Source organism: Cyprinodon tularosa, unplaced genomic scaffold (assembly GCF_016077235.1).
Source record: "Cyprinodon tularosa strain WSP-4 unplaced genomic scaffold, ASM1607723v1 ctg1373, whole genome shotgun sequence".
Classification (NCBI taxonomy): domain Eukaryota; kingdom Metazoa; phylum Chordata; class Actinopteri; order Cyprinodontiformes; family Cyprinodontidae; genus Cyprinodon; species Cyprinodon tularosa.
The window spans coordinates 51732-70297 of NW_024038193.1; the positions used below are offsets into that span (position 1 = coordinate 51732).

The 18566-nt window shown below is 36.7% G+C and overlaps 1 protein-coding gene across 1 annotated transcript in view; it reads right to left on the bottom strand.

Annotated features, from left to right (window-relative positions):
• Positions 1-18566, bottom strand: part of LOC119778721 (contactin-associated protein-like 4) — a gene marked incomplete at its 3' end in the record, with an annotated part of 133865 nt that overhangs the window by 50507 nt on the left and 64792 nt on the right. Inside the window, exon 3 of the mRNA XM_038278069.1 lies at positions 1480-1673. Within this exon, the coding sequence (XP_038133997.1) occupies positions 1480-1673 (194 nt within the window). The remainder of the gene's footprint in view (positions 1-1479; positions 1674-18566) is intronic.

The window sequence follows — 18566 nt, forward strand, 5'->3', positions numbered from 1 at the left end:
GTGTCACTTACTATGTTATTACCATGTTATAACATGGTAATTGATGTACTGTATAAGAAAACGTTACCCAAAATATACCTCTATTTTCTTCAGTTTACACTCTCTAAGCTCTAAATTCATAGGAATTCCAAAACTCTCTAAAATTTCTGGGATTGTTGAGGAGTTCATGCAGACTATTTAATCCACAGGAAGCCCTTCTCAGGTCTCTACGAGAGAAAAACTTTATCTCCAACTCTGATGATAATCCCCTCTCTACAACCCTCTAACCAACAGCCTTTTCACTCTGGTTAAACCTCCCACTTACACCTACTTTTAATAGTAAATCAGGGCTTCCCAACATGCTTGTTTGGGTAGTTTATGTTCTAAAGCAACTGCAGATATATTTAAACAGCTATAACAAACCGAGGATTCCTACAACTTGCTGTCTCATTAAGATCGAATCAAGAAGAGCTAAAGCCTCTACAACACATGTCAGATGCAAACAAATATCAAGTTAAGCAAACAGTCTAAAAAGGCTTTACAATTCATAAATGGCAGCATGAAAAAAAGACAAAGAAGAAATTTCACTCTGCCAAAACACAAATAGTAGTGAGAAAACAAATGGAGTTTCGGTCTAATACTTATTTCCTGTATGTGTAACAAAACTCTACCAAATATTTTTGGTAACCTCTGGCACATGCATATTAAATGAGCACCTGGAGATAATTTGCCAATATGTTTTTAATTAGCACATTTTTAAAAATGTATATACTTTTATATTTTATTCATAAGAACTAATAATCAAAAATTAAATCTAAGATAATAATAAAAAGGTTTAATATGATTAATTCTATCACCATATAAGTTTTAGTACAAATTGAACATGACACCATGTTTTAGAAGGCCAACCATGTAGATCGTGCTCATTGTGCGGTGGAGGTATTATTCCTTCTACTTATCTACATCATGTTTTCAGGTGACTTAATTTGCGTTTCTGACTCAATGAACACGAGCACAAAGCGCTTCAGCGCCGTTCTTTTCCATATAAACAACATGACACAAAGGCAGAACTTACCAATGGCTCAGCTCGCTTTCTGCAACCATCAATAGCAGCTTCAAGTGTTTTGGCAGCAGGTCAGTGGAGTCAGCAGAGCTCTTTCACTGGTTCATTCATTATTAATGAGGAGTCAAAGGCTCCTGATGACTGTGATAATTTGTTCAGGAAGGGCGGATCCCTGCTGACCAGAATAGTTAAACACCAAGTACTCTATAAATATCAGCCTAATATAATGGGACTATGAAATTAGCTGAAACTGATCTGAAGAATAAACATTTTAGCTAATATGTGAAGCAGGATTTATGTGCTTCATTTATTTATTTATTTACTTTTGTGTTTGGGAGGGGTCGTTGTTTACTTAAGACTATAAACTCTTATGAGCAGCTGAATTTTGAATTCTTGTTGATCATATTAGTAATATCTGTCTTTCTGTACGGACTCACCCCTATGCTGTCCTCTTGTCTGTACTGCTTCCAGTTGTGCCCCGTGTCGCTGAACATCAGCTGGTAAGATGTCAGCCAATCAGAGCTACCATAGCGGCCCTGTGTAGCAATAGCGGAAATTTTGGTCCTTTGGCCGAGATCCACCTCCAGCCACTGATAGCCGTCCGAGGTGAGGGGAGACCAGCCTCCAGCTCCTATAGAAAAAAAACCGAGTTATAGATTTCAGATTTCAAGCATTAAGGTAGAAACTAAAATGATATTTTAAATTACTTGTAGAATTGTGGAATTAAATAGCTTCTTTACATCCAGATTTTATTTTTTTCTAGAAATGAGCTCTGCAAATAAAGCATTTTTGATGGTTTATTTATTCTATACTTGTACAAATAAAGACATAACTTTTAAGATATTGCATCAAAAATATTCTCAGACATGATTTAATAATGTGAAATAATGATTACACACATAATTAAGGATGTTTTAAGACCACGTTTAGCATCAAACTTCTAAGTGGTTGTCTGTATGATTTTGTCAGTCTTGCACCATATCGAGCAATTTTGTACCAGACTTCTAGACATCGTTGTTTCAAGTCATGGAGATTTATATCAGCACTGGTCCTTTAAGATACCACATTTAAGTCAGACAGTGATCTGGGCTTTGAATGAACCACTGCAGAGTGCTAACATTTTGCTTTACAGACTTCAATTGCAGATTTCTTTCTGTTTGTTATCGTTGCAGCTACTTACTATACATGCTTGGTATGAGAGGTTGCTGCAAAGTCTATGACACAATGCAGTCAACTTTCCACCGTCTCCTCATGAAGTGTCATGATGGGTTTCAGAAAAGCCCAATATGCAGAACACCACGGAGACAGATGAAAAGTTTAACAATGTTTATTGAGACAAGCACATGGAATAAACACAGGAACTGGTTCAGGCCTGGGGGCAGGTTCACTGGAGTCTGTGAGGATGACAGTTCAGTTAGCTTAGGAGCAGATGAGTTTGAGTTTGAGAGTTTCTGAAGGATACCTTGAGGAATCCGGGTTTGGCTTTGAGAGAGGAACTGTTGGGTCCAGAGACTGTTTAGTTCAGCAGAGTCCAATAACCGCTTCAGCGTCTTACTTCTAGCTTGAGGGCAGACCTTGGTTTTTGGTTTCCAGCTCTTAGTCCAGAGCTGCATGGGAATCCAGAGAAGAGTCTTCAGGTTTGGCTCAGGCGTTGAGGCAAGGTCTGAAGGCCGGTTATAAAGGAGAGGATCCTCTGATGACGAGATGCGCCTCAGGTGTGTTGGAGGCTCAGCTCAGGAGGATCCACGGCGCACTCTGCTGGAGAAAGGTGGAACAGCTCCAGATCCCAACATGAAGTACGTTTGGCAAAAGCAATGACTTGATGTAATCAGATGGATTTTCTTTGATAGAAAGTTTTTAAGCAATGCTTCTGTATAATTTTTTTGAGTGACACTGGTGAACATGCAGGAAATGCACACTGAGATAGTGGACTCTTCTAAGCACCTAAGTGTTCACCTGAACAATAAACTGGACTGGACTCAAAACACTAAGGTTCAGTACATGAAGGGTCAGAGCAGACTCTTCCTGCTGAGGAGACTGAAGTCTTTTGGAGTGCAGGGGAATCTCCTAAAGACCTTCTATGACTCTCCATGGCGCTGTCTGATGGAGCAGTGGCTTATCTGTAGCTGAGAGAAAGCGGCTGGATAAGCTGATCAGGAAGGCCAGCTCTGTGACTCAGTGCAGGAGGTGGGAAACAAAAAGATCATCACTAAACATCTCTGTTGGATAATGTCTCCCACCCCCTGCATGAAGCTGTTCTTAAACTTCAGAGCTCCTTCAGTGACAGACTGCTGCACCCTAAATGCACCAGGAAACGTTATCACAGATCCTTCCTCCCAGCAGCTGGAAGACTTTATAACCACCATTGTTCCCAACAACCTCAACAAGTTGTTACATTCATTCTGATTTTTGCATAGTTTCTGTCTTGGGCACTTAAATAACATGCTGCTGTCATTTTTCATATCTCTGATGTTGCTGCCATTTTCCAACATCCACTACTGTAAAAATGTCCACAACAGAATACTGATAATTTATTCTTCAGGTGAAAGCAAAGTATTTATATATCTAAAAACATTGAACAATACATAATCTGATGTTATTTTTTTTTCTCGGCCACTTATTTTGTTGTTTTTATACACAATCACTGTAAAAACGAAAAAGTTACTTCAACTCAAAATTTCAAGGCAACCGGCTGCACAGAATTTTTTGATTTGAAGGCATCAACTTAATTTTTTAAGTTTTGTAGAATTACACTTATTAAGTTGTGTCAGCTAAGCTTTTCAAGTTCTGCCAACTAAGTTTTTTTAATTCAAGTTACTGGAACTTTCAAGTCTGTAAAAACTTATTATTTTAAATTCAGATTATCTGTAAAATGTTATTTTAAATTCAGATTACCATCCCCTTTAATAACTTACATTTTTGAGTTCAGTCCCCCCCCCCCATTAAATCATCCACTGACAGTAAACCATCCATCCATTTTCTTACACACTTGTCCCAAGTGGGGCAGGGTCCACCCTGGAAAGGTCACCAGACACACAGGACTAACAACCATTCATGCACACACTCAACAATTTAGATGTTTTTGGACAAGGCCAGAGTACCCAGAGAGAACCCACACATGCTCAGGGAGAACACGCAAACTCCATGCAGAAAAACCCCAGGCAGGAATCGAACCCAGAACCTTCTTGCTGCAAGGCAGCAGTGCTACCCACTGCGCCACCGAGCAGCCCTGACAGTAATCCAGTTAAATTTTGCATTTTTAGTTGAACCACTTTGGCAAAAAGAGGTTTACAATTTCACAATGTAAACAAGTAATCTTATGCTTAAAGCAAATCAGGTTTCAGCACATATTTTTTTTACTTTCCAACTCCTGTTAAAACCTTACAAATAACGCAATATTGCCAGAGATGACAGGAAACTAGTGCCTTAGTCTTCTCTTGGACGAGTGACCAGATGGCTGAACCAAACTTTAGAAGGGAGCTCCTGGGAAAATCCATGGAAACCCTGTAGCAGCCGGTTGCCATGACAAATTTGAAATGAGCATGCGCAGATAAGTTGACCTCGCTCGGACTGGGTGTCAACTACAACTTCAAAGTAAACTCAACTTAATTTATTGAATAAGATGAACTTTTCATCAGAAACTTATGAAAGTGAGTTCAACTGGCTCACAAAAGACAGTTCAAGTTCCAACTGGCAATTTTATTGTCAGTGAATGCAAAAATCTTAGTAAGGTGAACAATTTTGAGTTGTCGTTTTTACAGTGATTAAGGTCAAATTCTGTGTGACCATTTTTGCTGCAATGCTGCTATAACACAACAATTTCCACACAATAAATCCCTAATAAAGGGATTTTCTATTCTATTCTATTCTATTCTAATTTCACAGCACTGAGAGTTAAATGACTTAAGATGACATGCTGTTCAATGCCAAGATATTAATAAACTAACTTGATCTGAAATTGACAGTAGAAAAGTTTGGCTCTGGTAATAGTCAGCACCACGATTCCAAGCTACCCAGGTGTGCAGCTACAAAACAAGCCTAAATCATTTCATTACCACCCTGCTGCACAGTAACAGTATTGAACATTACAGCCAAATTTCTCTACTTAGATCCCATCTATCCAAAGGGCATTTTTTCAGAGGACTTTTGAGTTATTCAAATGTAACCGTGCAAATACAAATAATGAAATAGTTAAATTTTTAGAGACATTTTCTTTTGGTAACCTTTTTAATCAATCCATACTATTTTTGGCATGCAATTTAGCACACAAGATGCAATTTTCTAGGCATTTCTTTCAAAATGGCACAATAAACTCTTGGACTTTATTTGCTAAGACATCTCTTTTTGGACAATTGACAACCATCTGAACCGTTGTGCGATTAGAAATAGTCTAACTGTGTAGTGAGAATGTCAGTATTGTTTAAAAATATCCTTATATTCTTTTCCAGATTGACAGGAACAATTTCCTCTTAAAGGTAATTGCTTGTTTATTTTCAAATTGTGTTCACAAACATCTGTATGCTCCAAAACAGCAATGTGCCAAAACCTACAAAATTTATAAAGGCGCTCATATGGATGGCAATCGATTAGTTGTGAAACTCTAATGAAGACTATAGCATTGCAGTAGCATGAAAAGAAATCCCAAACTCATAATAGCTAATAATCTGTAGGCACAAACAATTTTCCAACAAACTAAAATGTTTTATAAACCTTTTTATAATAAACGTGTAATAATAGTTTTTTAATGTACAGTGAGTTTAAAGCAAGGCAGGTTTATTTGCATAGCAACATTCATACAGTCAAAGTGAACTTATAGGAGGCCAACAGGGAAATACGATGACATCACAAAGAGGAAATATAATAATACAGAAGTTTCAGAACTTTATTTTTGCTTTTTATTTATGGCCTTTAGCCACTGCATGCTGAATTTGCATCTTATATAAGGAAGAATTCCCCAAACTAACCATAACCTATAGTAGTCTAAATGGTAACATATTGAATAGTAGCAACAAATGTCAAACTGCATTCATGCCTCCCCTGATAAGGCTTTGCTGAGAAGCTGCAGAGGGGTATATTGATTGGTGTTACAACTTTTCTGCAAGATTGGTTCATTTACCATTTCAAATATCATCCATATAGGGTTTTAATGTCAAGCTTTGATTGGTTTCACAGCAAATATAAAGCGTTCTTTTCTCTACTGAAAATCACTCATAAAAAATAATAGTCTTTACATCTTTCTGAATAAAGATGTAAAAATGTAAGTACTGCGAGTTAAACAATTTATTTAGTTTTCAATGTTCATATATTTAACCATATCAAACTAAAGATTAACCAAGACTATAGCTGTCTTTATCTTATATATGTTATCAAACTATAAACAATCAATAAAAGCATAACTCCTTACTTATTTTTGATTGAAGGCGCTGTTTTTAACACCAGATAAAACAGAGTAACTGATCTTCGTCCAACTTGCATAGAAATAAGATAAACACACAGTTATGTTAATATGAATAGGGGCATAACAAAATATTATATTAAAACTGTTCTTGAAACATTTCATCGTCCTTAAGATTACAGCCTGCCTGACGTCTCACAAGGTGCTCTCCATTTGCTGTCACTGCAGGATTTTGTCTAGAGTGCTTCAAAGCTTCTGTTGAGAAATCCAAACAGACAGTGATCGACTATGAAGTTTATTTTTGTTTCAAAACTATATGTGCATTGTAAGTGTGGAAAAAAAAAACTCACAAGTACAATTTTTTTAATAGAAAGAAAAAGCTTTGGCGGCGCAGTGGTTAGAGCACATGACCCACTTATGGCGGCCCTAGTCCTCGACGCGGCAGACCCGGGTTCAAATCTGACCTGTGGTCCTTTGCTGCATGTCTCTCCCCCCTCTCTCATACCCCCTTTCCTTTCAGCCTACTGTCCAAAAAAAAAGAGCCACATGTGCTGTAACCCCCCCCCAAAAAAACCTTATATTCAGTTGTGTAATGTAACTTAGGCATTTTCTAATTGTAGATTTTGTCGCAATTACAGAAAAAAGTTACACCTCTTCAAATTCTTGAGTACAAGTACACAAATTGTGTTCTGTGAGTTGCACTTTAAAAATGTCTTCATTTCAGTTTTGCGACATTGATCTAAAACAAATGGTGCAAAACAAATTTAAACACGTATATTAAAATCGTAAAAAAAAATAAAAAAAAAAAAAAAAAATATATATATATATATATATATATATATATATATATATATATATATATATATATATATATATATATATATATATATATATATATATATATTTTTTTTTTTTTTTTTCCTTAACATGAATAAAAATCAATCAATACAACTGCATGGATCTAAGTTTTGTATTTGTAGAATAAAAAAAAACACAAAATTTTTTTTTTTACAGTTGCTACAGTTTTCTGGTCTTTACAGACTGAGCGAGCAGGCAGTGCCCCCTGCTGTCCAATCAAGGTAGTACCCGCAGGTCACGGAATGGTTTTACGGGTGTGAAAAATGAAGACGGAACTTGTAAAGTTGATTTTTTTGACTCAAAGCAGCAGATTCTAGCAGTGGTATTCACTGATTTGTATTTGTGTTGAGGAAAAAAATATTTTTTTTCTACATATACAAAGCAAAGAATACAACTTCAAATTCCCAATTACAATGTACAAATAGTTTTGAAACAAAATAACCTTCATAATTGAGACTCGTGATGCAAAGTACAAAGAAGGTTGTTCTTGAGTTGCTGTGTTGACAAAAGACTGAAGATTTGTCAAAATTTTTAATCCTTTAAAAATTTTAAAACCTGTTTTTTTTTTTTTTTCCCGTGAGAGGATGTTGGAAATTGAAACACTGATAAATTTAGTATAACAAAAAAATGATCCGTTTCCCCGCAGGCGTGTGAGGCCAAATCTTCCTTTAAAATAATTGGATGTCATTTTTCTTTACTTAGAGAAAAATTACTATTATCTGCATTATTGTCAGAACAAAATTAAAATAAGAATCAATAGTATTAAAATTGATTTGTTGATTAAAAAGTATATTTAGGTTGCCTTTATTACTTATATGAGCAATGCAATAACTTTTATAGTTCAGATATATGAATTTTTTTTTTACAGATTTTAAACAATGTGGCACAGCTGAACATAAAAACGCAGGAAAAAATGAGTTTGTGTCAGTTGTGGTTCAGGCTGATCTTTTCAGAGCAAAGGCCAGAACTAATAAGCACTTGACTACCATATGTGTCCAAAGACAGCAGAACAGAAAAGCGCAGACATTCTGACCTTTACTCATGACAATTAGACGGCAGAGAAACAGAGAGCGAGATCCGAGACAAATGTGTCGGTGACTAAAAGGCGTTCCAAGGATTTACTGAGTCCAGCCTGTCAGATGTAATTGAAACAGAGGCAAAGTGATGGCTGGGTACTTTCTGTCAGGGCTACATTTTTAAAACATATCTCCATGGATTCCTCTATTCAGTGTCAGTACAGAAACAATATACTGAGAAAAATGTATGACTGAAGAGAAGCTGAATCCCTACAGTATGTTGGTTTACATGCATGGGCTATTATTGCTTCCTGTTTCCTGCATGTTTCAGCACTTGATTGGTAACAAGCTCATATTCTTTCCTACGTCCTCTATTTATATGCCTTAGAAAACATACAGATCTTACAGGGAAAAAACATTTAAGGAAAGAGAGGCTAAGTCCTGTAGTCGGGTTAAGGCAAGCAGCCCTTAAGCACAATTTTAGTACATATTGGTTACAATTTAATGTAGGATTCAAATGAATTGAATTTATTTCTATAGCACCAATTCACAACATGTCATCTCAAAGCACTTTACAGTTCATCAGATCACACAGTCAAAATGATTCAAAGTTTTCTATATAAGGAAAACCAGTTGATTGCATCGACTCATATGACTCGAATGCAATCCCTCACACTAAGCATGCCTGCAGCGACAGTGGAGAGGAAAAACTAAATTTTAACGGGAAGAAACCTCCAGCTGAACTAGGACATAAAAAACAACAACCTGCAACTTTGACCAAGGTCGCTGAACCAGAAAGATATATGAATAAAACACATAAAATCAATCGTTTTCTGGATTGCAGCTTTTTTTCATTTTGTATTTTAAAGCCTAATGAAGCATATTTTTTTCTTTTAAATTCTGTTTTTGTCTTTCTAAATTTAATTTTCTACCATTTACACACTTTTTCAATTGATGAGTTCTCAAATTATTTCACTAATATAATAGTAAAACTATCTGTAGTCTATTATAAAACACCACAGTTTAATATATTATTAATTAAGTTAAAATATGGCATCTTTTTTCTACTAATCAAAACCTTTAGTTGCTTTATGTGCAATTTATCAAACCTGATCAACCATTAATCTGAAAAAATATTGTTTTATTGACTAAAGAGGTGTTTCTCTATGTTTTACATCAGAGAAAAAAGGAAATAATTAATTAATCTATAAATTATGTGGTGTCAAATGCCAAAATTTGACCAAAAAAGCTATTGTCCCACTTTTTAAGCACTCCTCCACATGTAGTGTTTTTTTTCTAACATTTGAGGGCAAAACAATATAAAAATAAAGTATCAATATATAAAAAAATGAAACATTTCCATACAAATATAAATATTTATATTTATATCTAAATATTATATCAAGTTTGATACGTTAAATATCTCTCTACATCATATATCTATATATATTATATTATCTAAATCTTTAGTCTATATCTAAATCTATATCCAATATCTATATCTTAAATCTAAATATTAGTCTAAACCTCAAATCTAAATGTTATAATAATCATAAAGTTAACATTAGGTTTTTATAATATTATTGTTATATCATAGTTATTACGTTATAATAAATCTTACTATGCCATACAATGATTTTCTACCATCAAGCAGACCTCATTTTATTTACACCCTATCTTATGCAGTTAAAAAAAGCTAGTTAATAAACAATAATTAGACATTTTTTTTTGTTACATCAAGTAATGACTATTTCTGAATGCTTTCTGCAAAAAGAAAATCTGATAGATTATGCATACGGCTTCTCTGCAAAACAATGAATAAAAATACTGTGACACAGCATGACCACAGTCCGTCAGTCCAATACTGTTCAACTGTGCTGTCTGAAGCTATTTTAAAAACCCAACTATTTTTCCTGTCTTACTAATGTAATGTTTATTAAAAAATATATAAAGAGGACCCCTGAGGTCTTGTCTTTAATAATTGAGTTTGATTAGCGGGAATTATTCTAATTGTGCTGTGTTATCGTATGGATACCTAATTACAATAAAAATTACTTTCCTGTAGACCTCCCACTGGATCTACATAATGATGTTAATTTAACCTGATTTTGATTTATTTTTCAAAGGAATAATACTATAGCATAGTGATTATTAGTGCTGATATATGTAGCGAAACTATAGGAACCCCCACCCACAAAAAAAAGGAAAAAAGGAACAACCTGAAACCCATAGGACTTATGTCATTTGAGCAGAACAGTGTGTGCAACAGGTACAGAATAACAGTGAAGGTGCACAGAGATTTTCCTGCTTGGGCTTTTGAGAAGAGATCAAGCCTGACAAAGATACTGTGGTCAGTTAGTGTATGAAGCCCCTGACTAAACAAAGGACTGCTGAATCATTAATAATGTAATGATATTCCACCTGGTACGAACATTGGAGCAGCTGTAAAATTCAAAGAGACACAGGTTAAATGAAGAGCTTTGCAGAAAGGACAAAGCAAAATGGACAGAGGAAACAGGTGAGAGTGAAGTTCCAGTGATGCCGACAGCCAAGCAGCTTAAAGCGAAGGGCGCTGGAGTGAGAGCTTATCATTTGCATTACAATAGTGAGACTGGAAGGTAATTTCAGCAGCCTGCTAACATGTCATCCGGACTGAGAGACTAATAGGCTCAATACAGCAGCGGGTTGGCTAACATTGAAAGTTTCCTGCAGGCATAACATTTCCATTCAAGCTTCAAGTGTAACATTGGAACTTTGAACACATAACAGACACAGTGATATGAGTAAGCGCTTAATTAGTTAATCCTCACACATACACAAAATAGGCCCCCTTTTTGAGACACTCTTTTTATGGTCAAAATTATCTGTAAAATGATTAAAGCGACAGTTATTTTTTGTGAAAGGCTTTTCCATTCTAATTTTACCATTATAACTGTTAACTTCCCCCTCCAACAAAAAAGAAAAAATTCAAATATGCAGAACGCTATTAACTTTTTGCAAGCTCACTCCCATTTTCACTGATATGTGACCACAGAAGAAGTGAAGCTAATAATTGAAATGTGAAAATGATTTTGAGAGAAAGAGAAAATCAAAAGATTATCTGAAACTTGGAAGAGAGATAGAACAAAAGTTTTAGTGAAAAGATAAAGAAAAGCTTTAGGAGAAATTGAGAATTTAAAGTGAAAATCTCACCAAATACAGAGAAAGCCTCAAGCAGTAACTGATTCATCCTACAGTTTCGGAATATTAAAAACAGAGTAGGCCGCATGGTTGAGCTTTTAAGCCATTTCACTAATGGAATTAAAACATCATAAGAATTAAAAAATAATAAGAAATGTAATGTCAACCTCCAGCGGCTGTGATTGTTGGGGGTGTAAATGCATGATGGAAATATTCCAGTCCATAACATCCTAAATGTTTTCTATAGATTTTAGATTAGATTTGGTTTCTATAGAGATCATGCTGTAGAAAATCACAACCCTTTTTCATTTTTTCCAAAAGCCATTTTAAGTGGATTTAAGCTTTGTAAAATGCTGCATTATTTTGCTGGAAATAGCCATTACAAGATGGCTACACTGTGTTCATGAAAGGATAAGATAGATGAGCAACACTATTAATGTAGGGTTTAGCATTTAAATGGCACTCAGCGTTTCACATCATTACAACAAAACCACCATCCGGATACATATTCCTCCCCTACCATCTTAATGTTCCCACTGAAAGCCTCAGCCTCCTCTTTTTCTGACAGGAGAGGCACCTGGTGTGGTATTCAACTGCTGGAGCCCATTTTCTTCAAATACATGTATAGTGGATTCAAAGATGTTATGATGGACCCTGTGCTTGTAAAAACCAGCTATTTAAATTTTTCTTATCTGAATTAGTTTAATTTTATGCACCATTCTATGTTGACTTGTTGAACATCGTAAAAATCCCAGTAGGTAAGCGGACGCCAAAATATTCAAACCAGTCTTCTTTTTTCTGCAAAAGTTGTCACGGCCTTAGTTTTAAAGTTTTCTTTTGAGTTTTCAGTCTCACTTTGATCCATGCAGCGGCGTAGGAAGCGGGGGGGACGGGGGGGACATGTCCCCCCCAATATAAAAGCCAGGTGGATATGTCCCCCCCCAAAATTGTACCGCAAAATATTAGATTTTGACAATTTTTAACTATCGTGCTTTTATTTTGAAGGCGCAGCATAGCGTTACGTCACTGTACTCCCCCTCCCCTCTGTGTATAACGTCTTGTTGTCAGTTCACTTTCATATATAGAAACTGAATCTTTTTGGTTTAGGCATCTTAGTCTTGTAGGAAGAGGATTAGGGCCACTGAAAAAAGTTAACTGATTTTTAATTTTTTTTTAGTTTAACATGGGGGAAAAAGTCAGAATTCTGACTTTTCTCAGAATTCTGACTTTTTTCTCAGATTTCTGACTTTAATCTCAGAATTCTGACTTTTTTTCTCAGAAATCTGACAGATGATTACTTTTTCTAATCAATTTACAGTTTTTTTTAGTGGTGGGGGGGGGGGGGGGGGGGGGGGGCGTTGGTACTATACAGATATATAAAAACAAGAAGGTCTAACTAAAAAATAACCAGAATATATGTTTAGAGTAAAGATTGACTACTTGTGTTTACACAAGCACACAATTTCAAATCTGCTGAGCTTGCTGTGCAAGAAAATGTAAAATATACGTATAAAGAAATATAACAGGAAGTACTGCTAAAACATAAACTAAATGTTAAATAATGTAGATATTGGTTTAAAAAATTCTTCAGATTTGGAAATTTGGAAGGAATACATAATTCTGAAATTAATCAACAAATCTGGTAAAAAAAAAAAAATAAATAAAAAATAAAAGTTGCACTTTTTTACTTGAGGAATTTGTTGAATAACTTCATAATTATGAGTTTAACTAGTTGGAGGTAATGCTACACTTCTCTGCTTCCTGTCCTGCTCATAAAAGGTAAACATTATAAACCCACCATTAATTTTCTACACTATTTGGAAAACACAACACAAATGTAATATAACAAAAGTATGTTTAACAACAAACATGTTAGCATCAAGCCATAGCCATGTCTGTTTTAGAGACTAGATCTCTTGTTTTAATGACCTTCTGCTCCTCCATTAATGGGGGGACCCCTCGGGCACGTAAAAAGTTGCCTAATTCTGTAATTTTCCACCAATGTGTCACTGGCTCTCTCAAACAACTCACATCTTTGTCAGTGAAGCTGAGTGCTCCACATCTCTGCCTTCATGGTGCCCATCTACATTAAGATTCAAAATTCGGAGAAAAAAAGTCAGAATTCTGAGGGAAAAAAAAGTCTTAATTCTGAAAATAAAAGTCAGAATCCTGACTTTTTTCCCGTATTAAACTGAAATAAAATGCAAAAATCACTTAACTTTTTTTTTTTCCAGTGGCCCTAATCCTCTTCCGTAGTCTTGGGCTGATCACTCATCCAATATTTAACTGCTAACTTTCTCTAGACGTTTGCCACGCTAGCCAAAATGTTTTTTTTTTATATATATCTCATTTCAGTACAATGCCACCACCAACTAAAAGGCTGAAACAGCAGTAGGACTTACTCAGATATTTTTTAAAGAGAAACGTCAGTGTGAGTAACAGTCACCTAACACAACTTGTGTTGAAATTAGCCCGGTCTGGGCGTGCGTTTTACGAGGATTTTTTATTTTTTGCATGGTTTTGATTCGCCGAAATGGACGGATGTTATACCTGCCGCGCTCCTGATCGTTAGTTAACCACAGGGAGAATTAATTCTAATTCTTAGCAGCGGCGGCCGCATTGGTCGTGCAGCGGACTGCTGCACAACCACTAATTAACCAACTAATTAACTTCTGCATCTTTATTTCCTCAAATAAACTGCTGGCTCCTCTTTTTACACTATAAACAGATTAACACAACATTGACAACTCTGTAGTTTTCTCTGTTCTGTACTGCAAATTGGAATTAAAGGCGCCATTTCTACCAAAGGTCTGGACAGACTGGCCACCTGTCTAGGGTGGACCCCGCACCAGCACCTCCCGACCCCACTAAGGGACAGGGTGTACAGAAAATGGAAGGATGGATGGATTTCTACCAAAGGTTTAGAATGCGTTTTTGAACCAGATGCTTCAAAGCGCCCTGTCCCTAATTCTTCAACACACTGTCAGCTCCCTCTGTCAGTCAACCTATATAAATTCATTTTTGACCATTATTGCAAGTTTGACAAAATAAAACATATCAAACTTTGCACTTGTGTGGCCTACTGAATTGTTTTGATTTTCTAGTGCGTATGCGGACACTAAATATGCCAAGGGCCGAAGCCCTTGCAAGACATCTCCCTTTGCTTAATAAAAGACTCCAGTCATTTTGTTTGGTGATATGCTCACATCTTATGAACAAATGCATTATGTTAATTTTAAATGCATTATTTTTGCAAACACATTTATAAAGGAATAAAGAAAAAGATTAAATAGCCTTTTTTTTAAGTAGCGTACTTAAGATATGTTTCTGTTGAATATTTACGAATTTCAGATTTCCGACATGTGTCCCCCCCAATTGTAAACATATTCCTACGCCCTTGGATCCATGTTTTTCTTTGTTTTCTAGTTTTATTGGTTTAATTCCTATTTCGTTTGAGCTATTATGTATTTCTTGATTGCCCTCAGTTGCCCTCTTGTGTTGGTCTCCTTTTCCCTAGCTCCTTTCTAGAATCCTCTGTTCACACCTGCTCCCAATCAGCTCATTAGTCCTGTCTTTGTACAGCCTCCGATGTATACTCTCCTCTCCCTGTGCTGTTCCTCAGTGCTGGTCCCTTTCCTGGCTCCCCAAGTGAGTTTTCACATGAAGTTGTCTGGTTTTCGGTTCCATTTATTGTGTACTTTGGTTTTTGGATTTTTGCCTCAGTTAACTAATTAAATCTACAAGAACTCTTGTCTGCCTCTTCAACTTTGCATTTGGGTCCTCAGAACCTCAAAAAAACCCTGACAAAAGTAATTTAAAGATGCTTAAATCCCCTTTCTTCCCCGTTCTGATGCTTAGCTAGGCCTTCAGCCAGTTGTCCCTGGCACTTCATGATATTTTAATGAGTTGCAGCAATGTGAGTGTACGCAGGCAACTAAGGACGAGGTGTAATCAGTGTGGTGGCAGCTGATTGCCCAGGTAACATTCACGCATTACTGGCATGAATGTCCAGTTTTCATTTTGAGTTACAAATAAGAAAATCAAAAACAATCCACTGGATTCCAACTCCATAGTTTTTAATTTTCTTTTTTTTTTGAATGACTATGACCTGGATGACTGATAGTCTTCACCAGCATATTGTTCATTTTGACCTTGTCCTGATTTATTTCAGTCATTCTTTCTTCCAGTGTGAAACAAATAGTATATTTTAATTGTTTACTTTATTACCCACCTGATCAAAGCTATACAAACATGTGTAAATGTTTACATAACTACAATAACTAAACAAAGCCGTAACATATTAAGCTCTTGTAATTAATCTCTTGCAAATGTTGTTTGTCATCAAACATGGGGAGATCTAAGCATATTAGTGGAGATTGAAGTGAAGAACTGGTTATCTACCCAAAGGGAAAACTCTGCAGTGAAGCTCAGTTTAACATCTTAATAGACTTAAAAGGTTTTGATTAAGAAAGAAGCAAAAGTCCTGAAATGAAAACCTTTAGGCTTACCTAAGCCTTGTAGCTATCAACATGGACAAGCCAAATGCCTTCAGTCAGTGAAAGGGACAAAAACAGTTTGTAGTCAAGGTTATCCTTCAATCCTAACAATGCAACCCCAACTATTATCCAGGGAAGTGGTATTGTGTTGGGGGTCAGTGTATTTGCTAGTGGTACTGATGCATGCATAAAGTGGATTAAACTGGGTATTCATCCATGAAAATGATTCCAAATACAAACAAAACTGGCTTTTGGAAGCGATAAAGTGGGTTATGAAAAGACTCACAAGTAGACAAAAAGGCTATTAGAAAGTTTACTGACACGAATTGGACAATATTTCTTGTACCCAGACCCCAGCAAGAAGACGTAGAACTAATCATTGTAGATGATAATATAATTGGGACATTTATAAAAATGAAAATACCTTTCCTCCTAAGGGCCTGGTTATACTCCTACACCAGTGTGTCGCAATGAGCTTGATGCAAACATTTTTTATTTATGCCCAGTATTGAAGCGTTGTCTGCGCTACACGCTGTGGATCTAGATATGGCCGAGGCCTTGAGGAACTGGGGGCAAGTTTGTCCGACAATGGAGGGACATGACAGCGAAAAATAGCAGGGATCCAGGTGGAAAAAGGGTCCCAGCGTCCTCACGCACATCGATCTTCTAACTGGTCAAACTTCACGAGTTGTTTTCCACAATTTCGGTCATTAAAACAAAACAAGCAGCAAAACTTTCTACGGCACTGTCTGCGGTCACCTACAATTTGGGAAAGGTGGGGCGTCTTTTTGTTCACTGTGACACCTACGCAGACAACCTAGTTTCGAAATATAAATCAGCCTTAAGGCTTGAACACTGGTGGTGGACTTAAAAATAAAGGAAAAAAGAAACTGGATTGAGTATACCAAGAAGGTGAAAAGAGAAGAGGTATGTTACAGCCTGGTTAGAAGGTAGACACAGTTGACCATAGTGGGGCAGCTTAAAAAGGAGAGTCGTTGGTTTTATTGGCTGCCGAGGAGGTGTGGGGAACGGAAGAAGATTATCAGATGTAAATGCAGATGACGGATGATATGCGGGTAGTGCTACGTTCACACCGGACGCAGCAAAAGCAGCAAAATCGCGTCTGCTGCTTAATTTTTGCTGCTTGTACCAGTTAGTGCTGATGCGCGGCTGAAGCAGCTTTACTACTCTGGCTGCGAGGTGCAAAAGTGTGTCTGACGCACGTTGGGCGGAGCTACTCTATCCTTTCTCTGCGTTGCAGCCATATTTGCTGTGATCAGTGGGAAAAAAGTAGTTTTAATATGTTTCTAAGTGAGAAAATACACCTGAAAACTTAATCAGTGCAGTCAGTTCATCCAGATTATTATCCTGCCTTCCAATATTATTTCTGTCGGAGCCGCTCAGACCCCCACATACCAGCGGTGCGCCGACAGTAGGAATCCCTTCATCAGCAGCCTCTGGCCAGGTCGCCACCTCGCGGTTCACCGCGGCAGCTGGTAGGTGTTTTTCATCTAAATAATCCGATCTGCAGGCAGCAGGATAATAAAAGCCAACATATTCTGCCGGCAGATTTCTGCATTTTAAGTTAATTTATGCGTCAATAAACTGTTTCAGAGGAGTAATCACAGCGCTCTGTATCATCAGCGATGTGTCTCTCTCCCTGCCAGCTCCCAGATCAGCTTCTCTGATTGGTTGACGCGGCGCGTCGAGCAGCAAAAGTAATATTTTTCCATCTCGAGCAGCCACGCGCGTCAGATGCTTAAACGCGCCCGACGCGCTGCTTCAGCAACCACATGAGAAAATTGTAGACTTTAGGGCTAGGCTTGTATCAACTTACTAAAAATATATTTATTCAAAGCTAAAGGTTATTTACTTTTTTACCAAAGGTTATTCAGATTTTTATGTCCAATAGTAATAATGGTTAAGTTACTTTCAACACTTTTCTTTGTTTAGTTGATTGACCATAGTTTTGCCCAAAAATATTCAGTAAAACAAACTCAGAAGAATTCACACTGTGAGTTTCAGAGGAATCGGTGGATTTAATGGCTAAAATTTTACTGAATACCTTTACCCTTAAGACTAAGCCTAATACTAACATGATGAGAAACCTAAATCTAAGGTCAGTAGTTTTAAAAAAAGTAAAAAAAAAAAAAAAAAGGCCACCTGCAGTACTGTAGGTTTCTATTGTGATGTGAGTTTGTGTCTACTGCTGCTTGTTATTGAGAGTTTGAGAAAGTAGGGCTGCTTTACTTTTGTTCATCCCAAACATGGCTGCAGTTTGCAACAGCATCAAATAGCATGCAGGTACAGTATAGCCACCGTAGATTGTTCTTTTTCAGCACCACAGCTGTGTGGACAGCTCCCATAAGGCAGCAACATTCAGAGGAAATAATATCGCAACACATTATACCACTGATGGATTCAGAGAGGGTTGCGGTCCTCTGTGAAAAATGATCCCTTCCACATTCATGAGTGATGCACAGTTGTTAGAGTTTTAAGAGAAGTCAAGGCAAACTCCCTACTGTAGAAATCATAAAGGGACAACTCTGAAGTCACTCCAACTTTGTCCTGGCTGTGCT